The following is a 21,999-nucleotide window of genomic DNA, read 5'->3' as shown; positions in this document are numbered from 1 at the left end:
CCTTTGCAGATTACTACTAAACTATTTTCTTGGTTGTTATTGGTTTTGATTTAAAGTTTTAAACAAAATTATATATGCATTTAGGCTCGATCATTCCCCCGGAAGCTATGCTAAACTAGAGCATTGCATTTCTAGCATCAACTTATGTTGTGTTGCTATTAAGAGGAGGATCCTCGGTCGCTTTGTGGTTTACACAATGCAAGATATAATAGTACTCAGGTACAACAGATTGCTTCACAATGATTTTATTTGTTCGGTCAATTGCTTGGATTGTTTGGAGTCATTAAGGCTTTTTCGGGAGTCCAGATCACTTCCTCTTCAGGATGGAGCTGACGACAGCCGGAGCTGCGTAGGTGGTGATAGGAGCAGCAAAGGCAGTTCCTGCGGCATATGTGCTCACAGGAGCGGCGTAAGCAGGAGCACTGTAGGTGGAGTAGGCGGTGTAGGCGGGAAAGGCGGAGGCGGCGTAGGTGGAGTAGGCTGGAGCGGAGTAGGTGGAGTAGGCTGGAGCGGAGTAGGCCAAGGGAGCAGCTGCGGAGTAGGTGGCGGCATAGGTGGCCACTGGGGATGCGATGAGTCCTGCCTGGGCGGCGGCAATGCAGAGGGTCAGGAAGATGAGGAACTTCATGTTGAGCTGGTTGTTTTGGTTTGTTGGCTGGTCAGAGACTGATACTTTTGGCAATTTTCATCGCCATTTTATAGGTACAGCCTAAAATTTTAATTAGAACACAATTGTGAGCAGGCCAATATTTTGCTGACTAATGTTAACTGATCGTTTGCTGGTTTGCCGGTTTGCCAGCCAACGGCGTATCAAATGGATTACCTTTTGGTCATTTAGTATTGTAATCCCAGTGGTTTTAGTCTCGTTGACTGAGACTCAATTATTTAATATTATATTATTAGTTAACTAATGAGATGTATTCTTAATACATATGTATAACTTAGTACTTTCGTGCAAATTTCTAAAGTTGCATTTAGGAACACGTTTGTGTTCCGTCTTATATTATAAGGCTAAGGAATTTAATTTTAAATTAATTCCTTATGCAGTCACAGAAAAAACCAAACCTCTGTTATCAGTAAATATTAAGTAAAATAAATACCGATATCGTTTTGAAAAGCTAAATTAAAAAGGTAATCCGTTTGACATGCCTTTGACTGAATAAAACCAAAGTACTGCTTCCGCGTTCAACGAACATTGCGCACCAGAAATCTCGAAGCGGACGCAATTGTGTTCTGATTAGGGTTTCTCTAATCGAAAACCCGTTTGGTTAATTGGCGACATTTGTCCTATAAAAAGTTTGAGGAAATTGCCAAAAGTATCAGTCACTGACCAGCCAACAAACCAAAACAACCAGCTCAACATGAAGTTCCTCATCTTCCTGACCCTCTGCATTGCCGCCGCCCAGGCAGGACTCATCGCATCCCCAGTGGCCACCTATGCCGTCACCTACTCCGCAGCTGCTCCCTTGGCCTACTCCGCTCCAGCCTACTCCACCTACGCCGCCTCCGCATTTCCCGCCTACACCGCCTACTCCGCCTACAGTGCTCCTGCTTACGCCGCTCCTGTGAGCACATATGCCGCAGGAACTGCCTTTGCTGCTCCTATCACCACCTACGCAGCTCCGGCTGTCGTCAGCTCCATCCTGAAGAAGAAGTGATCTGGACTCCTCTGGATACGCAATGACCGTTTTACACTTGAAAGCATGAATTTCACTACCTAAATATAAAATATGAGAGCAAGCTCTTTGTGTTGCAATCTAGCTTATGTTTTCTTGGTTGATTAATTTATTATAGGCTAAATTAACTGCACCTCCTAATCTAGGGGTTTCCCGCCCCTACAATAATCATTAACTAGTTATCAGATTAGCTTGGAAGGCTTGAAGGGGTGGAATCAAGAGTCGGTCAGAGGATGCAGCTCCCTGATACAGATTGGGCGTTTGTTCAGAAGACAGATGATCATCGATGGGCACAATCCATTGAAAGCGCGTGCTCCTGTGTTTGTTCTCAAATATTTTGATCGGAGGGCATTGGAGCACCGTCAGCTGCTTATCGGCTAATTTGTTTTTGGGTGCACAGCGATAAGCTGCGGGGGAGATGGGCGAGATAGGGGATATTCACTGTAGCAACAGGCTAAACAGAAGCTAAATCGCATTCGATAGGACCGATTATACCAGATGGACATGGAATCGGAGGTGGAGGCGGCAATTGTTGTAAACAACCCGTTTTGCGAATCAATTTGCTCGCGCTGTTGATGTGCCATCAAGATTTGATGAGCCAGGGGAAAACTTACAATTTTCGAACTGCATCTGTAATCTACAAACCCTTATACGTGCAATCTCTATAAAAACTGCCGAGCTAGGGGAATTTTAAACTACTGGACCTGTTCAAAGTTGAATGCTGGGCAAGCAAGCGACAAATAATTAACTTTATTTCATTAAAGATTGAAAGGTCAATATCATACAAAAAATTGTATTTATATGTTGAATACTTAAATAAGTGTCTCACAGTTATGATGCTTATGATGTCGGTAATAAAAGAACATTTTTAAAATAATATCCTCTTAATAAGACTAATGTTGGATTAGCTATGCTGTAGGTAATGCTTTCCAAATGTATTTAACATTTTATAATTCAAATCTTGCCGAGGTTACTACCAATAATTCGCACAGCATGGATGTTAGGGAAATACTGTAACTAACTTATTTTCCGGAAATTGATATTGATTCATATTACATTTTAACTTTGAAATTGAACTTATTGAGTGGAGTGGTGACCAAATTAAACAAAATTAAAATGCACGACCAGCTCAAAGGGAATGTGTTAGTCCTCCGCTCGGGGACTTGGCCAATTGAGTTTAGGCCTAATTGGGTTCTGAGCGGCTTTTGGGCAGCTGAGAGTGGTAGATGGAGGTCAAAGGGTGGGTGCAATTGTCCCAATCGGCGATATTTTGGCAACTACGTCAGCAGGCACTCGTTGCTGCCAATGATGGCCATTCATATTCATTCATATCCGCTGGCCCCGGCAATGTCGAGCAAATAAATCTGAGCGCGCTGCTAATTTGACGTTCCCCAAAGCGTCCTTACCACCCCACCACTCCACCACTCCACCACCCCACCACCCCACCATCCCACCATCGCACCACTGCTCCACTTTGCACCCACGCACCGTACGAATTTTCGAGCGAGCAAAAATATCGCTGCATACTTCTGAGCAACGGCGCTTCGTGTACCGCTCGGCTTTTCGCTCGCCTCCGATTGGCCGGCTGGCTGCCACGGCCCACGCACACACTCGCACTCTCACCCACACTGGCACCCGCACACACACACGCAGCTGCGAGCCAATGTTGCAGCTATAAAGCAGGCCGACTTTCCTTCTGCGGCACCAAAAGAACTCCGGCTTGCAGTCAAACAGCAGCAGCGGCAGACCAGTGAAACCATCCGGCAAGGACGAGGACGAGGACCAGGACGAAAGACAAGGACATTTGTTTCGGACAGCAGCCCACCAGCCAAGTGCAAGTAAGTGCGCCCTCTGCTGGCCCCCAAGTGTGCCCCAGGGCTTCAAAAACAAACATACTCGTAGTAAAATGGGTAAAAGGAGTAAATCTTAAGTGAAACTTCGGCCAGCATTGATTAAGTGATTATGCTTAAGAGTCTAGGAAAATCTCATCTATTACAGTTTAATTCTTCATTAAAGGAGATACAAAATCTTATAAAGCTGTTGCCAAAAAGAGTGATTTTCAGGTAGAGGCTAGGTCAGCAGTAAATACTCGTATATCTTTATCTTAAGAACAAAATGTACAATTTCCGGTTTTGATAGTAATGAATGAAGCTAAAACAATACATTAAATATTTATTAAATTAGGAGAAATTCAAAGTATTCAGTACAAGCACACTGAAGATTGCCGCCCAATCTCGTTTACAATTGTTTACTTTAATTGCTAGCCGCTTTTCTTGGTCAACTAATTTCCCAATGCCCTAGAGGAGGCTTGCTACTATGTCCGTTCCTGTTTGTTTGTCTAATTTAATTGAATCAAATTTGATTTGAAGCCATAATTATGGGCATTTTAGTCACGGCAGTTGGAGTTTTTCACTTCCTTATCCGCTTTGATTTATTTTTTATAACTCCCACTTAAACGCTGCTGGCTGCTGGCAACTCGCCCTCACTGCCAAAGTGGAATCTTCAAATCGCTGTGGAAATCGCAGGTTCTCCTCAAGCAAAGTTGAAGATATTAAAATTCAAGACATTCTGGCCAGCAGCCGCATAAATCATGCATTATCCTAAGCGCAAGAAAACAGACAGTTGAAAATGTTCAGCCAACTTGTTGCCGTTGGAAAACAGAACTTCCTGGCCAAGTTAAACTCGATTTGAGCGACTTCCCTTTCCCAGGCGAACATTTTGCATTTAGAGCTGCAAAGGGAAATATAAAATATGAGTTATCTACTTGAAGTGGACACTTTATGTTAATGCCAAAGGTATTAACAATAATTTATTCGCAGTGTGAGCAAAAGACACTTTTAATTAGTCCATTTCAACTGCTACTTGCAGTCGACCTACCCTAAGCTTAACTTTCCACAAGGCGACTTGCAGTTTGTAACTTTCAACTTGGCTGCCGACTGCCAAATCGCGGAAAACCGCTGAATCTCTGGGCCGGACTTGTGGCCGCTTTTAATTTGCTTTTCCCGGCGCCTCTGCCTCTTTCCACTTGAGTTCGTGTACCTAATCGTGTGCCTATTGTTCTGAATCTCTTCATCGCGGCGAGAACAATCTGAGCTGATCCGATTTGAAATGATTTGTGCCAAAGGCACGCGTCCAATGGATGACCTGGTTTGCAGCTGTTTGTTTTGTCTTTTTGCCTGAATTATCAGTCCGTGATTAGAGAATTTCACACGGAAACTGCTGCTGAACTTTGGGCTATACTATTTATTTAATAAAAAGAAAAGAGTAGTAGCCTCAATAAAAATTCTCCTCTCCAAGGCGGATAAAAGAAGCACTTACTTTCGAAGCGGGCATTTGTATTTTATATTAACCTTGTCCTAATTTAAATATGGGCAAGTAGAGAGCAGGATACAGACGATTGAAATATATATTTCGCCAACTAGCACCTACTTTTGCCGAGTGCATTGCATATTAGAGGGAACAGCAGCACCTGTGGAAAGTTTTTGAAACGCACGATTTACGCCGCTTGGAACGGGTATTAGTGACAGAGTTGTGGCAGCAACAGCTCATTAAGGCATTATTATCACAACTAAATAGCTGGGAAAATTGATAAGCCCAAGGGTCGAGTGCTGGCACGGCCCTGCACCTTGGTAAACAATAATTATTATACAAGTATATTGTGTGTTCGTGTAATGAGAGCGCTGTTATTGTTTTCGCACGGCGTGGGTGCATTTATTGTGTTGATTTTTACTGGTCCGCCGCCACTGGCGCTCCACATATTAATTTTCACTTATCGGCCCGCCATAAATTTAGCCCCGATCGACCAGTGGCTGAAAATAGTCCGGGGACCCGAGGGGCGAGTGGAAATGGGAAGAGTGTGGGAGTGAGTGCGCGTGACACGGATTGAGCGGAGATTACGGAAAAGATCGCCGTTTATCAGCGGGGCGAGAATGCGATGTGGCATATAGATCCGGCGACTTCGTGGATCGCCCTCAGTCGCTGGCGGGAGCTTGAAAATGTGAAATCGCGCTCAGGGATTCGGCCGGTGAAATTGCCATATCAAGCTGGAATATTGGCAAGCTCATCCGCCCCAACCATATCTGTGATTATATAGTAGCCATCTAACGAAATACAGCAAACTACTACTGATAGCCGCTGTAACAAGCAAAAAACAAAGAAAACTGCCGTATATATTTCACAAAGCCCAGATCGGCTAATCAGTTTGCTTGAGGTGAGTTGTTCAAGCTGCAGTTGAAGGCGACCAGGTTCGGTGCTTAATAACACAAATAAAATTACGGCAACGGGGCATATGATTGATGGGCAATCACTCGGTTATTTCTTTGAATATATCTTAACAAAGTGTTTGAAATGTTAAAGATTAATTAAAATAGTTTATTGAAACCAGTTTCACTACTTTACTCACTATGCCTTTAATGCCTTAAGCATGAAACTAGAATAGAGTAAATACTTTAAAGTGTTAAGGCTTCTTTTGGCCAACAAATATGTCGTCAATTGATTCACTTTTGAAATTGGTACACATTTTACAAGCAACCTACTCAGTACGCGATAACATACTTAATTGCGCACACATGGCGTATGATTGATGAGATAAAGGGCATCAGCTGTTGTCAAATTTTAATCGGCTAAATTTCAGCCTTGGGCTCATATACAAATAGTAGGATGAAATTTAGTAGGAAATTCTTACAGCTCCCATCCAATTAAATGACTTATCTTTTATCTATGAATAGTCTTGGGAAACCCATCCGCAAGATGATGAACTCTTCGAAAATTCAAAGCACGTAATAAACAAATGTTTGTGCAACTTCCACCTTTTGGCCTCAAGTCACACACATTTGGCCAGAATGATTGTCTTAGCGTTTTGTGTGGGCGTTACATAAATCATAGTTCAAAAGTTTTTGCGACCCAGGATTAGCTCTCTAGGATTCGAATCCGATTCCGATTTCAACTCGCTCGTCGCGTTGTGTTCGGATTTCCTAATTAGTGTTATGCCCCGTGGCGAAAAGTCGCATTGTCATCGCCAGACTGCCGGATTTCAACAGGTGCTCATCCCTTTGCCTTCTCTCCCTCCCACCAGGTATCATGAAATCCACCATTTCTTTGCTACTGGTCGTCATCTGCACCGTGGTCCTGGCCGCGCAACAGAGCCAAGCGAAAAGTGAGTACAGAGCAAATCGATTTAACCATGGTTATTAATTGTTAATTGTTCACTCTTAATACTTTTTCTTATCAGAAAATGGGGTTAATTAAACTTTTGTATTGTTTGTATCATTAGCTTTTCTTGCTTTGTAACAATCTTGTTCTTTTTAGTTTTATAAATGAGGGTTTCTTCTAAGATATCAAAGTTATTTAGTTTTTCCGTTTCCTGCTTAATCTTCTCGTCTACCCTTAAGGTTTTCTTACCGAAGTATGCATGTGAATTTGCCATGAAATATTCATTAAATTGCAGAGCGAAAAACAAAGTCATAACTGGGTGCCGATATCCACACACATTCACCACCCATCGAGGTGCATCAATTGTTGCAGTTTAATGCAACGCAAACAAGTCGACGTCTTTGTTTTTCCAGCTGTGGGAAAGTTAAATGGCAACAACTGGGGCGTCCCCACAGCGACATGAAAATGGGAAAATAGGGAAAGTGGGGGCCATTTCCGTTTCCCCTGCAAGCTGCAACTATCTCGAAGACACGAGTCAGGAGCGACATCGTTTTCCTTGACTGTCAAGTGAATCTAGGCATCCGCTGCCATTCAGAACCCATCTGTTTTCCCATTCAGTACTCAATTACCAAAAGTTTTGAATTTGATTGCCTCTGAAACGGCATTTAAGATGTTGGAAAGCTAACTTATTTAGAGCTCCCATGCGATTACGTGGGCATTATAATAATGCAGTATTCTTAGGATTTCAGGGATACTGTGTAATCTTTATTAATAAATAATCTTTTAATAGCTCTTTATTTACTACATTTTTGCAACTATAATTTCACTATTTAAAAACCTCAACCCCTTCAAATTTATAAATTAAATAAGTATAATATAATTGGGGATGTTAGTAGAGGAACCCATTAATGTTCCTTTTGCTAGGAGGTACCCGAATTCGATTGAGTTCCATTTGAGTAACCAAAGTAGCAGGAGCTTAGGAAGGTCCTTACTGCCCCTTCCTCTATTTAAATCCAGCGTATGTCAAGGACAACTCCCTAGTGTGCAACACGAAAATTTATGCTTGCCTGTGTGGGCGGGAATCCAAAAAACGGCAGAAAGTCACAAGTTTGTTCACACACAGCCAGACAGGCAAACAAACGAAACTGAGCCGTCATGGGGTCAAATGGTTATCGCCGGATGTCTCTCTGGAGCTTTGGCCTGCGATTAAAGATTTTGGCAGTAACGAAATCCAAAGGAGCAGTCTACCTCCAGTAATGGGGAAAGTATTTTGGGGCGGTGCGTTGGGAAATGTACACGCATCGGTGGAAAGTTAAAGTGATGTGGGGATGCTCCCAGTATTGATTAGGTTTCAGTTCAGGACATTTGAAATTGCCTATTAATAACTAAAGGTTATAAATGTAAATGAGATTATTGAAAGATTATTATGATTGTGTATCTTGGTAATATAATAATAAGTTGATTTCTTTGCAGATTTATTAGGAATTTTCTTTTCTTTTCCTTATTTCCTAGCCCTCATATTTAAACTTCTAACTTGTGCCCTTCAAGTACTTTTAAATTGAGTTGACACTGCCTGACACGTTTTCAATATTTTTGCAGAGGGATGCCAGGCCTACGGTCATGTGTGTTACGGTGGTCATGGCAAGCGCTCTCTGAGCACCGGATCCGGGTCTGAAACGGGAATGGGAATGGGCGAGGCAGCCTCCGCAGGGCAGGAACCGGACTATGTGCGTCCGAATGGACTACTGCCCATGATGGCGCCAAATGAACAAGTGCCGCCCGAGGGCGACTTTAATGACTATCCCGCCCGTCAGGTGCTTTACAAAATCATGAGATCATGGGTAAGTGACATTTATATCTCGCTCTATGTATTAAAGTAACCAAAATGATTTCGGAATTTTGCGTACTTTTAAACGGCTTTAAATGTGATTTTAAGCCATAGCTCTTTCCATGGTGAACACATAAATTAGTTTAGGGATTCCTGTTGAACAGGCGCGATTTGAATAGGAATAATGCCAACCCTCTTTACTAACGACTGTTTCCCCTTTTAGTTTAACCGACCTCGCCGAACAGCCTCTCGCCTGGGTGAACTGGATTATCCCTTGGCCAATTCTGCCGAATTGAATGGTGAAAACTAGGCCCAGGATAGTTATCAAAATACGAATTTCCACAAAGTACAGTAAAAACAGGAAAGCCTCAAGAACAAGAGCAACAACAGCAACAGCAGCAACAACAACAACAACATCAGCGACAACACATGAATTACTTATTAATGTTATTAATTACTTTCGCAACTTGTATAAAATGTTTGCTAAATGTCTACACATACCAATCAGTCAATTTTCCTGCTAATTGCATGAGCATCGAACATAAAAACCCAACTGAAATTTTTAGGGGCTGGTAAGGATTTCAGTGTCAAAAAAAAAGGAGCAGACGAGGAAAAATAAATCGAAGAAAACGGCAAAGACAGCGTGTTTCACTGTTCATATGTTAAATACGTATATTTTATTTATGTTTACTTACGAGGAAAGCGAAAGACTATATATAGTTGTAATTTTATTTAACATACAAAATATATACATATTAAATTTGTAAACTGTGTATGTTAATCTTTATAGGTGTATATGTATATTACGGCTGCGCAACACTAACAAATTGTTCACAACACTTTTATTTATAAAGAGATGCTTGGTTAAATAAATATTATTATGTGCTACAAGAGCATTCAAATTCAACGATTGTTTGCTTATTCCTTGCATATACTTATACATTTAGGCAAGTTTCTATTTATATAGATCATCACAGTGTTAGTTTAATAGGCTACCTCCATCCACCCAATTCTTCTGCCACTTTATTGAACTAGCAAGCCTCCACTCGCCATTCAGGTTCATAAAGACAATTTAGTTATGACTCCATAAATAAAGAATTCGGAGGACTTCGACGGAACACGAAGTGCGGTTGAAATTTTAGTTTGGCGCAAAAGTGGAGTAAAATACAAATACCACTTTTAAAAATGGTTAGTATTTAAATTGGTGTGGCTCAGTGCAGTGTTTTCAACCTCCGGTCACACTTCTCCACACGTGTTTCTGCCGTAAACATTTTCAGCATGTTGCAGTAATCGAAGGTTTTAGCATAAAACAATCGAAGGAGACAGAAAGAGACATTTCAGACAATAAAATGACTCACCTGCGGTCGGTAGATAAGCCAGAGGCGGAGGAGCGGAAATCCGTGTTCAAGGAGAGCAGCTGCATCTTCCGGCGGAATCGAGCCCTCGGCTATGTGAGCAACCAGGTTCCGGCAGTCACCCGCTACGTGCTACGTCGTCGGGACACTTTGCTGATCACCTGCATCGGCAGATCCTTCCAGGTGTACACTGCCAACCACTTCCGGCTGCTGCACGTAAGCGGCTTGCATCCGGACGAAATCACGGCTCTGGCCACGGATCGACTGCACACATACACAGCGAGCAACAAGTGCATCTTCGCATGGCGGGCGGGCAAACACATCCGGCACGTATACCGCGGCCATCTGAAGGATGTCCACCTCTTGCTGCCTTTTGGTTCCAATTTGATAGCCATCGATCGGCAGAATGTGCTAAAAGTGTGGAATATTCCCACCGAGGACGTTTACTTGGAAGTGCCTTTCCGGCCCGAGGAGTTCCAGATCACCGCGGTGACCCATCCGCCCACGTACATCAACAAGATAGTACTGGGCTCCCAACAGGGCCAACTAAAGATCTTGAACATAAAGAAAAACAGTGTGGTGTGCACCTTGAGTCACCACGATAGCAGGATAACTTGCATTGAACCGTCTCCTGCTTTGGATGTTGTGGCCGTGGGACACGGGGATGGCACTATTATCCTGCTTAACCTAAAGTTCGACGAGGTGCTAATGAGCTTCCAGCAGGATTGGGGTCAGGTTACCAACCTCTCGTTTCGTACCGACGGCCCACCAATCCTTGTGTCCGCCTGCAGCAATGGTTACATGGCCTTCTGGAACCTGGAGGAGCGCAAGTTAGCCGGCCAGCTGCAAGCGCACGAGGAGTCGGTGACCACGGCCATTTGTCTGCCCAGCGAGCCCGTGGTTTTCACCACTTCACCAGACAACTCCATGAAGATGTTTGTTTTTGATATGCCCGATGGTGGTGCTAGGCAGCTGAGGATCCGCGAGGGGCACACAAAGCCCCCGTTTTGTATTCGCTACCACGGCAGCTCGGGAGTCTCCATTCTCTCTTCGGGCGAGGACAGCACCATGAGGGTATTCTCCACCATTTCCGAATCGCTGAACAAAAGCATGGGCAGAGCAACCTACAACCCAAAAGCCACAAAAAAGAAGAGTAAGTCTTATGGTTATTGTTACCCTTTTTGAAACCTCATTTTTAAAATGAAATTTTTTCTTGCAGATCGCTTTTATCACGATAAATTTGGTATGCCACCCATACTAGAGTTCACATCGGATACGGCCCGCGAAAAAGAGTGGGATAACATCGCTGCCATCCACGCAGGCATTATTCAGACGACAACCTGGTCGTTTAGCAAGAACCGTATGGGCGAGCACCGCCTCGTTCCGAAACAGTTCCAGAACAGCAACCGCACCAACTTCCAGAGCGAGACCACGTGCATTGTGCTGACGCACTGCGGCAACTTTGTGATCATTGGCTACAGCAGTGGCGACATTGAGCGCTTTAATATCCAGTCTGGTTTTCGTCGTGCTAGCTATGGCACTCCAGGCCACAAGATGGCAGTACGCGGCTTAGCCAGCGACAATCTTAACCAAACCGTCATCTCTGGCTGTTCGGAGGGCCTGCTCAAGTTCTGGTCGTTCAAAGGAAAGGGTAAGCAACTGTCTTCAACATAAGATAATAAAACATTGTAATTTGTTACCACCCTTTAGTGGACAAGCCCCTGGCGACTCTACGCCTGGCAGATGGAATCGCCCTGATTCGACAGCATCGAGAGAGCTCCATGCTGGCCATTGGTCTGGAAACTTTCAAGATCTTTGTAGTGGACATGCACACGCGGGTCATCGTTCGCAAGTTTGTCGGTCACACAGCCAAGCTGAATGACCTCACTTTCAGCCCGGACAGCCGCTGGCTGATCACCGCCGCCATGGACTCCACGATCAAAGTGTGGGACATACCCTCCTCCTACATGGTGGATCACTTCCGTGTCGAGGCGCCTTGTGTATCGTTGAGCATGTCGCCCAATGGCGACTTTCTGGCCACCGCGCATGTTGGCCTTTTGGGCATTTACCTGTGGGCCAACAAGACGCTGTTTAATCAGATTTCTCTGCGCTCCATAGATCCTTTGGAGCCGGCTCCCTACGTGGGATTGCCCACCAATGTGTGTGATGCCATGGAGCTGGAGGATGGCATGAAGGAACTAGAGGTTGATGAAGAGGATGAGTCAAGACTCGGGGAGCTAGTTGACACCAAGTACGAAACTCCAACACAGCTGTCCGAGGAGCTGATAACGCTATCGGGGTTGGCTGCATCTCGTTGGCAGAATCTAATGGATTTGGAACTCATCAAACAACGCAACAAGCCCAAGGCCCCACCAAAAGCTCCCAAACAAGCTCCTTTTTTCCTGCCAACCGTCTCGGGACTGGAACTGCGCTTCGATGTGCAGAACGGTCAGGAGGAGGACGAATCCCGAATTCGGAAGGCTTCTACTCTCAACAATCTTACTGCCTTTGGTCAGCTGCTGGAGGAAACTGCTGACACACTGGATTTTGCAGCGGCTGTGGCTCGTTTAACCCAATTAGGACCCTCGATGGTTGACTTTGAGATCAAATCTCTGCACCCGGAGGTTGGAGGAACACTTCTTGCCATGCTGCAGTTCCTCAAGCTCGTGAAGTTTATGTTTGGGACCAATCTCAACTTTGAGCTGGCTCAATCGTATCTGAGTGTCTTCCTGCGATCCCACGGTCTCGGCCTGACGGAGTCCCCGGATTTGGTAGAAGAGCTGCGCAGTGTGTCCCAGGTGCAGCATGAGGCTTGGCAGCGTGTGGAGGAGAAGCTCATCTATGGAACTGGAGTTGTGGCCGCCCTCCGCAACTTTGCGCATTAGTTGCAGGATTATGTTGTAGTTCATTTTGAAGTTTTGTAAATAAATTTACAAAAAATTTTAAATTTTGCATTTGCTTTTGATGTTATTCCTAACGTTGGAACTTCACGAACCCCAGCACATCAAAAGCCCTTATTTTATTTTGAGCGATTAAATTGCATCTTAAAATATAAAGCCCAAATTCTCTGTCTTTTTATTTACTACTAATGCCAGAAAGCTTTTTAAATAAGATACACAAAAACGGCACCGGAGAAACTAATCACGCAAGGCACTTTATCTCCAATTGCCATTCTGCCATGATTCACACCTGTGCAGCGATTATGGAATCCAATGATAACTATGAGAGGAAAAAATACAGCATTTGGGTTGAAATTGTGTATTAATTATTTATTTGTTATATCCGTTTAAACTAACGCTTTTATTATGCTGGAATTAAATAACTTAAACTTGTTCCTAGACGCGTTCGCTGGCGCGGACTTTAGATACGGTTCTAGTGGCGGCTGATTTCAATTTCAGTTTAGTTTAGTTTCAGTTTCCGTTTTCGATTCTTTGACAATCCAACGCAACATAAACGTAAAGAAAAATGTTGGTTTACAAACAACCACGCGTTATAGACATAGTGCATATATCTGATAAGTTCCTTTGATTTATACCTAAATATCGTAGCTTGCATGAAATAACTTTTAGATCTCGATTGGTTGGGTCTCCTAGTGTGAGTTGGATGGTGTTTTAAGGTGCTTTTGGGAGTTCTTGCAAGCGCAATTTCAGTGTTCCGGGAGCTGGTTTACATAATATTACGGCTTGTTGGTTGGGGTATTATTAGGGTTGTGTGTCCGGAGGTGCAACACGCAGCGGGGCGCTTAACTCGATGTGCACTGCTGGACGCGTGGGCCATCCTGATAGCCGCCATCGTCCTCATCGTAGGCCATGCGCTGGTGTTGCTGGCGACGTTGCTTGGGATCAAAGTCCTCCTGCGAAAGATAAACGAATCGATAAATACATAAATGGATAGTATTGACCTATTTTTGCATCGAAAAAAAGCTTTAAGTATGCTATCAAATTAGTGGATTCGATAGAGAACGTTTACTTTCTCAGACCTCCCCTTTTTTCACACCCGAAATTAAATACTCACCAAAACCGTCTGCTCCGCATCGATTGGAATGTCAACCTCCGGCGCCGGAGGTAGGCACTGTTTAAGCGTGGGCACCACCGACGGATTGATCACATCTGGGAAGACCACCTCGAACTGGATGATCAACATACCCTTCTCCATGGGGTTCTTGAAGATGGGCATACCCTCCTCGGCAATACACTTGGTCATCTCATGCCTGATAACCTCGCCGGGCTGTGTGGACACAATCAGATCGCGATCATCAAGCGTTTTAACGATTCGCTGGAATCCGCAGAGCGCTTCGACCAGTTGCAGCGGCATCTTCATCATCAGATCCTGTCCGGCGTGCGCGAATGTGGAGTGCTCCTTCTCGTCCAAAAGAATTATAATATCGCCCGGCTGAGATTCCGGCTCATGATCACCCTCTCCCGTGAACACGATCTTCTGGCCATCCCGCATTCCCTTCTCGATGTGCACTTCCAGTACCTTGCGTTCCCGCACCGTCTTGCGGCCACTGCAGTTCTTGCAGCGATCCTTCTCCTGAATGGTTTCACCTGTTCCCGAGCACTTGCGGCACACCTGCTCGATGTGCTGCATGATGCCGGGGGCGATCTGCTGAACCCGGGTCTCCACCCCGTTACCACGGCACTGCATGCACTTCTCAATGCTGCCCTTCTTGCCGCCGCGACCCTCGCACTTGTCGCAAATCACATTCTTCTGGAGCTGCAGCTTGCGGGTGGCTCCATTGTACAGCTCCTCCAGCTGTACGGACATCTGGTGCACCACGTCCTTGCCACGCCTCTCGCGCCTGCGTCCACCGCCACCGCCTCCGAAACTAGCGCCGAAGAACTTCTCAAAGAAGTCCATCGGATTTCGGAAGTCCCCGGAATCGGCGCCGCCCTTTTTGATAGCCGCCTCGCCGCCTTCGTCGTACACTTGACGCTTGTCCGCATCGGAGAGCACCTCGTACGCCTGTGAGATAGCCTTAAATTTCTCGCCCTCGTTGGGGTTCTTGTCAGGATGATACTTGAGGGCCAGCTTCCGGTATGCCTTCTTCAGCTCGTCGGGCGTGGCATTTGGCTTCACGCCCAGCAGATCATAGTATCCAGTCTCCTTGACCATCTTGTTAGCTGTTTACTGTAAACAGACGAAGTAGTGGAAGATTACTATGTGGAAAGCTAGTAAAATACAAAAAAGATTTGGGACACGAAAAAATAAAAATAAAATTCGAGAAACGTCAAAGCTGCTCAAATTTAGTATGAAGGCAGAAGGTAGATGGAAATTTAAAATTGTATATTTAAGATTGTATAAACCAAAAACTTGTTAAATTTCAACAAATTTGGATGCTTGTTCGCATGAAAAAATTTTAATTACAAAATTTTTAATTTGTTGGTTTGTTTCTATGGCAGCTAGTTTTCTATGAATTTTATTATCTAACTATCTATCTTTCTATCTGTTGTCTCTAACGATAATTCATAGTTGTTTAATTCATAGCTGGCTGTTGATTTTGTTTTAAAAATCCAGAAACCACTCGAGCATTTGACCTTTTGTTGTTGTGGTTTATTGATTTCTACAGCTGCGACTTAAGTTCAATACATTTTTCTCGGTGTACACAAGGGGGAGAAGGAAATGGGTAGGCATTGCCGGAAGTTGGAGCCCGGGTTTCAAGGTCGTTACGCCGCCATGTGTTCGCGAAAATAACTGCGACGTTTTCTAGTCGATTTTCTAGAACAATTTTCGTATTTCAATACGGCGAGCAGCTGACGCTCTCTTCCCCCCTCTCACCGACAACTGGCTCTCTTTTGCGCACACACACATACACACAGTTTCTAGAAAATTTCGTCAGCACAATGCAGCCCTGGTTTTGCGAACGGCGACTGCAAAGCGGAGAGCGTAAAAATGAAAAAACGGAAAAAGAACGAAAAGCAGAAGGGGAAGGGGCAGAGTCGAAAATAAGAATGAAAATGAATTCTAGAAGCAGCTATCGATTAAGAAGGCAAATCAATAGATAAATTAATTATATTTTCACCAGTGGCTAGCACACACATAAACCAGACTGCGCGCTTGTATGGGTACCAACATGTGCCGCGCAAGACGCTGCGTCAGAATAATTCGATTGAACAAAGAAGAGATGAAAACCCAGGGAGCCATCGATTTTGCAAAACTAATGCCAAAAATCGAAGGCAAATCTCTGGCAAAAAACAATTATCGCTGATTACTTAACGGTAGAGATGAGAAAAGCAAGCGCAAAGGAAGTGTCTACCAAGTAGACACACACATTGGCAAACTCAATGCGATGCGAAATGTGCAAAATCAGGTGGTAATTTTAATTAGCCCAGCGGCACTGCAGCTTACCTTTTCCTCGTGTCGTGTCGTGCCTAAAGCGAATTGTAACTTTCGTAGCCCGATCCCTCAAAGTTTCACTTTTACAACAAATTTAATTCACGCCGAATACTTTTCAACAGCTTACTATGGCCGCCACGCTAGGAAGAAAACTGGAAAGCAGTGTTACCAGCGGAGCAATATGGAAATCACACTAAACTGCTAGAGTTGTACCCGCCAGTGATGCCAATATTTTTCTGAAAAAGAAGGACAGATTGAGAAAAAAAAAAACGGAAAAAATAGGATGAAAATTTAAAAAATAAGTATGAAAAAACAGGACAAATTTTTTTACGGTTATTATGTATTTAGTTAACTTTTAATTTAATGTTTTAAATGTTTCGTCATTTAAATTGCCATTGCCATGGCATCATGGCAATCCATGGCCAATCCATTTCAAATACGTTTCGGGCATTTTATAGGTGTTTCCTGGTTTCCTGGCGACACACTTCATCGGCCTTAAGAGGCAAAACGGTTATTTTTTATTGTATTTTAAATATTTTTTTTAAATTTTATTTATTTTTTTTAAATTATTTTTTTGAATAAATATTTTAAAATAAATATTAGTATTTCAAACACTTGTATGAATAACATTTTCCTTGCAAGTAATCACACTTAAGAACAAATACACTACACTCACTGCTCGACCGGTAAGAGAGATTACTTGAATATTTTGTGACTCTAAATTAGAAGACATGCCTTACAGTCTTCACTAGAACTAGTTGGGAATTAAAGGGCTACAAGAAAATATGTTTCCTAAACAAATATTAAAAGCGGCAATAACTATGTGTTCCAACAGTAAGTGAGATTTTTCGGTTTAAATTACTAGGCGAACAGGAATTCCAGAAGGTGACCAACGATCGTTTGGTTTTCGGTAGCAACTTGCTGCTGATTATGATCGCCTGGTAATCCAATCCGAAAAATCTACAATTTACCATAAAAATTAACATTTTGCAGGCAAAATTGTGAGATTTTTCGGTTTAAATTACCAGGGGAACAGGAATTCCAGAAGGTTACCAACGATCTTTTGGTTTTTAGTAGCAACCTGCTGCTGATTATGATCGCCTGGTAATTCAATCGGAAAAATCAACAATTTGCCAAAAAAATTGACATTTTGCAGGCAAAATTCTGAGATTTTTCGGTTTGTATAAATAATACTTGCCTGGTTATTTGTTCAAGAGGGATGCCAATGTGATCTTGCAAGTAATCACACTTAGGAACACATACATTACTACACATACACTTTACTCACTGCTCGACCGGTAAGAAACATTACTTGGAATATTTTGTGACTCTAAATTAGAAGACATGCCTTACAGTCCTCACTAGAACTAGTTGGGAATTATAGGGCTATAGGACACGAAAAATCTACAATTTGCCATAAATATTTACACTTTGTGGGTAAAATTTAAAGATTTTTCGGTTTGAATTACCAGGCGAACAGGAATTGCAGAAGGTGACCAACGATCGTTTGGTTTTCGGTAGCAACCTGCTGCTGATTATGATCGCCTGGTAATTCAATCCGAAAAATCTACAATTTACCAAAAAAATTGACATTTTGCAGGAAAAATTCTGAGATTTTTCGGTTTAAATTATTAGGCGATCATAATTTCAAACACTTGTATAAATAATACTTGCCTGGTTATTTGTTCAAGAGGGATGCCAATGTGATCTTGCAAGTAATCAAGAACGCATACACTACTACACATACACTACATTCACTGCTCGACCGGTAAGAAAGATGACTTGGAATATTTTGTGACTCTAAATTAGAAGACATGCCTTACAGCCCTCACGAGAACCAGTTGGGAATTATAGGGCTATGGACACGAAAAATCTACAATTTGCAAAGAAAATATTTACACTTTGTGGGCAAAATTGAAAGATTTTTCGGTTTGAATTACCAGGCGCACAGGAATTCCAGAAGGTGACCAACGATCGTTTGGTTTTCGGTAGCAACCTGATGCTGATTATGACCAAACACACATATGTACATACATACATACATACATATGTACATACATACATACATACATACATACGTACATACATACATACATACATACATACATACATACATACATACATACATACATACATACATACATACATACATACATGCCCATAAAATGTAAATATTTATGGTAAATTGTAGATTTTTCGGTTTGAATTACCAGGCGCACAGGAATTCCAGAAGGTGACCAACGATCGTTTGGTTTTCGGTAGCAACTTGCTGCTGATTATAATCGCCAGGTAATTCAATCCGAAAAATCTACAATTTGCCAAAAAAAAAATTAACACTTTGTGGGCAAAATTGAAAGATTTTTCGGTTTGAATTACCAGGCGCACAGGAATTCCAGAAGGTGACCAACGATCGTTTGGTTTTCGGTAGCAACCTGATGCTGATTATGACCAAACACACATATGTACATACATACATACATGCATACATACATACATGCATACATACATACATACATACATACATACATACATACATACATACATACATACATACATACATACATACATACATACATACATACATACATGCCCATAAAATGTAAATATTTATGGTAAATTGTAGATTTTTCGGTTTGAATTACCAGGCGCACAGGAATTCCAGAAGGTGACCAACGATCGTTTGGTTTTCGGTAGCAACCTGCTGCTGATTATGACCAAACACACATACATACATACATACATACATACATGCATACATACATACATACATACATACATACATACATACATACATACATACATACATACATACATACATACATACATACATACATACATACATACATACATACATACATACATACATACATACATACACACACACATACATACACACACATAAATACATACATACATACATACATACATACATACATACATACATACATACATAAATACATACATACATACATACCGAAAACCATACATACATACCGAAAACATACCGAAAGCATGGCAAATTGTAGATTTTTCGAATTGAATTACCAGGCGATCATAATCAGCAGCAAGTTGCTACCGAAAACCAAACGATCATTGGTCACCTTCTGGAATTCCTGTTCGCCTGGTAATTTAAACCGAAAAATCTCGCAATTTTGTCTCCAAAATTTAAATATTTATGGCAAATTGTAGAGTTACACAACATACATATGTACATACATACATACACACATACATACATACATACATACATACATACATACATACATACATACATACATACATACATACATACATGCCCATAAAATGTAAATATTTATGGCAAATTGTAGATTTTTATGCTTGAATTACCAGGGGATCATAATCAGCAGTAGGTTGCTACCGAAAACCAAAACGATCGTTGATCACCTCCTGGAATCGCCTGGTACTTCAAACCGAAAAATCTCACAATTTATCCTACAAAATTTACTTTTTTATGGCAAATTGTAGATTTTTCGGCTTAAATTACCAGGCGATCATAATCAGCAGCAGGTTGCTACCGAAAACCAAACGATCGTTGGTCACCTTCTGGAACTCCTGTTCGCCTGGTAATTTAAACCGAAAAATCTCACAATTTTGCCTGCAAAGTGTTAATTTCTTTGGCAAATTGTAGATTTTTCGGATTGAATTACCTGGCGATTATAATCAGCAGCAAGTTGCTACCGAAAACCAAACGATCGTTGGTCACCTTCTGGAATTCCTGTTCGCCTGGTAATTCAAACCGAAAAATCTCACAATTTATCCTACAAAATTTACTTTTTTATGGCAAATTGTAGATTTTTCGGCTTAAATTACCAGGCGATCATAATCAGCAGCAAGTTGCTACCGAAAACCAAACGATCGTTGGTCACCTTCTGGAATTCCTGTGCGCCTGGTAATTCAAACCGAAAAATCTACAATTTACCATAAATATTTACATTTTATGGGCATGTATGTATGTATGTATGTATGTATGTATGTATGTATGTATGTATGTATGTATGTATGTATGTATGTATGTATGTATGTATGTATGTATGTATGTATGTATGTATGTATGTATGTATGTATGTATGTATGTATGTATGTATGTATGTATGTATGTATGTATGTATGTACATATGTATGTATGTATGTATGTACATATGTGTGTTTGGTCATAATCAGCATCAGGTTGCTACCGAAAACCAAACGATCGTTGGTCACCTTCTGGAATTCCTGTGCGCCTGGTAATTCAAACCGAAAAATCTTTCAATTTTGCCCACAAAGTGTAAATATTTTTTTTGCAAATTGTAGATTTTTCGTGTCCATAGCCCTATAATTCCCAACTGGTTCTCGTGAGGGCTGTAAGGCATGTCTTCTAATTTAGAGTCACAAAATATTCCAAGTCATCTTTCTTACCGGTCGAGCAGTGAATGTAGTGTATGTGTAGTAGTGTATGCGTTCTTGATTACTTGCAAGATCACATTGGCATCCCTCTTGAACAAATAACCAGGCAAGTATTATTTATACAAGTGTTTGAAATTATGATCGCCTAATAATTTAAACCGAAAAATCTCAGAATTTTTCCTGCAAAATGTCAATTTTTTTGGTAAATTGTAGATTTTTCGGATTGAATTACCAGGCGATCATAATCAGCAGCAGGTTGCTACCGAAAACCAAACGATCGTTGGTCACCTTCTGCAATTCCTGTTCGCCTGGTAATTCAAACCGAAAAATCTTTAAATTTTACCCACAAAGTGTAAATATTTATGGCAAATTGTAGATTTTTCGTGTCCTATAGCCCTATAATTCCCAACTAGTTCTAGTGAGGACTGTAAGGCATGTCTTCTAATTTAGAGTCACAAAATATTCCAAGTAATGTTTCTTACCGGTCGAGCAGTGAGTAAAGTGTATGTGTAGTAATGTATGTGTTCCTAAGTGTGATTACTTGCAAGATCACATTGGCATCCCTCTTGAACAAATAACCAGGCAAGTATTATTTATACAAACCGAAAAATCTCAGAATTTTGCCTGCAAAATGTCAATTTTTTTTGGCAAATTGTTGATTTTTCCGATTGAATTACCAGGCGATCATAATCAGCAGCAGGTTGCTACTAAAAACCAAAAGATCGTTGGTAACCTTCTGGAATTCCTGTTCCCCTGGTAATTTAAACCGAAAAATCTCACAATTTTGCCTGCAAAATGTTAATTTTTATGGTAAATTGTAGATTTTTCGGATTGGATTACCAGGCGATCATAATCAGCAGCAAGTTGCTACCGAAAACCAAACGATCGTTGTTCACCTTCTGGAATTCCTGTTCGCCTAGTAATTTAAACCGAAAAAATCTCACTTACTGTTGGAACACATATGTAGTTATTGCCGCTTTTAATATTTGTTTAGGAAACATATTTTCTTGTAGCCCTTTAATTCCCAACTAGTTCTAGTGAAGACTGTAAGGCATGTCTTCTAATTTAGAGTCACAAAATATTCAAGTAATGTTTCTTACCGGTCGAGTAGTATAGTGTTTGTGTTTTTAAGTGTGATTACTTGCAAGATCACATAGGCATCCCTATTGAACAGGCAAATGTTATTCATACAAGTGTTTGAAATATTATAATATTTATTTTAAAATATTTATTCATAAAATATATTTAA

General features: G+C 41.8%; 5 protein-coding genes across 7 annotated transcripts; 3 read left to right on the top strand and 2 right to left on the bottom strand.

The window, feature by feature from the left end:
- Positions 1 to 229: 229 nt before the first annotated feature.
- On the bottom strand, positions 230 to 699 carry LOC6553480 (cuticle protein 16.5). Its single transcript, XM_001980238.3, has one exon. The coding sequence runs from the start codon at positions 626 to 628 to the stop codon at positions 308 to 310; it is 321 nt and encodes a 106-aa protein (XP_001980274.1). The 5' UTR covers positions 629 to 699; the 3' UTR covers positions 230 to 307.
- Positions 700 to 1,315: 616 nt separating this feature from the next.
- Positions 1,316 to 1,756, top strand: LOC6553481 (cuticle protein 16.5). Its single transcript, XM_001980239.3, has one exon. It carries the CDS (start codon positions 1,362 to 1,364, stop codon positions 1,656 to 1,658), a length of 297 nt encoding a protein of 98 aa, XP_001980275.1. The 5' UTR covers positions 1,316 to 1,361; the 3' UTR covers positions 1,659 to 1,756.
- Positions 1,757 to 3,350: 1,594 nt separating this feature from the next.
- On the top strand, positions 3,351 to 9,292 carry LOC6553580 (neuropeptide CCHamide-2). Of its 3 annotated transcripts, none has more exons than XM_015154370.2 (4): positions 3,351 to 3,514; positions 6,751 to 6,831; positions 8,427 to 8,668; positions 8,879 to 9,292. In XM_015154370.2, exons 2-4 carry the CDS (start codon positions 6,756 to 6,758, stop codon positions 8,963 to 8,965), a joined length of 405 nt encoding a protein of 134 aa, XP_015009856.1. In that variant the 5' UTR covers positions 3,351 to 3,514; positions 6,751 to 6,755; the 3' UTR covers positions 8,966 to 9,292. The 3 variants fall into 3 exon arrangements, with proteins under 3 accessions (XP_015009856.1, XP_001980276.1, XP_026839849.1); XM_001980240.3 differs by lacking the exon at positions 3,351 to 3,514 and adding an exon at positions 5,618 to 5,886; XM_026984048.1 differs by lacking the exon at positions 3,351 to 3,514 and adding an exon at positions 5,901 to 5,920.
- A 573-nt stretch (positions 9,293 to 9,865) lies between these two features.
- LOC6553581 (WD repeat-containing protein 36) lies at positions 9,866 to 13,056 on the top strand. Its single transcript, XM_001980241.3, has 3 exons — positions 9,866 to 11,163; positions 11,230 to 11,661; positions 11,721 to 13,056. Exons 1-3 carry the CDS (start codon positions 10,005 to 10,007, stop codon positions 12,893 to 12,895), a joined length of 2,766 nt encoding a protein of 921 aa, XP_001980277.1. The 5' UTR covers positions 9,866 to 10,004; the 3' UTR covers positions 12,896 to 13,056.
- A 196-nt stretch (positions 13,057 to 13,252) lies between these two features.
- On the bottom strand, positions 13,253 to 16,549 carry LOC6553582 (dnaJ homolog subfamily A member 4). The gene is made up of 3 exons (XM_001980242.3): positions 16,359 to 16,549; positions 14,025 to 15,140; positions 13,253 to 13,863 (listed from the first exon to the last, which is right to left on the bottom strand). The coding sequence occupies exons 2-3, from the start codon at positions 15,123 to 15,125 to the stop codon at positions 13,753 to 13,755; spliced, it is 1,212 nt and encodes a 403-aa protein (XP_001980278.1). The 5' UTR covers positions 15,126 to 15,140; positions 16,359 to 16,549; the 3' UTR covers positions 13,253 to 13,752.
- Between the last annotated feature and the right edge of the window lie 5,450 nt (positions 16,550 to 21,999).

Source organism: Drosophila erecta, unplaced genomic scaffold, assembly GCF_003286155.1.
Source record: "Drosophila erecta strain 14021-0224.00,06,07 unplaced genomic scaffold, DereRS2 tig00000000-arrow-pilon, whole genome shotgun sequence".
Taxonomy (NCBI): domain Eukaryota; kingdom Metazoa; phylum Arthropoda; class Insecta; order Diptera; family Drosophilidae; genus Drosophila; species Drosophila erecta.
The sequence above is the reverse complement of the archived record's forward strand: the minus strand, read 5'-3'. Positions and strand labels throughout refer to the sequence as shown.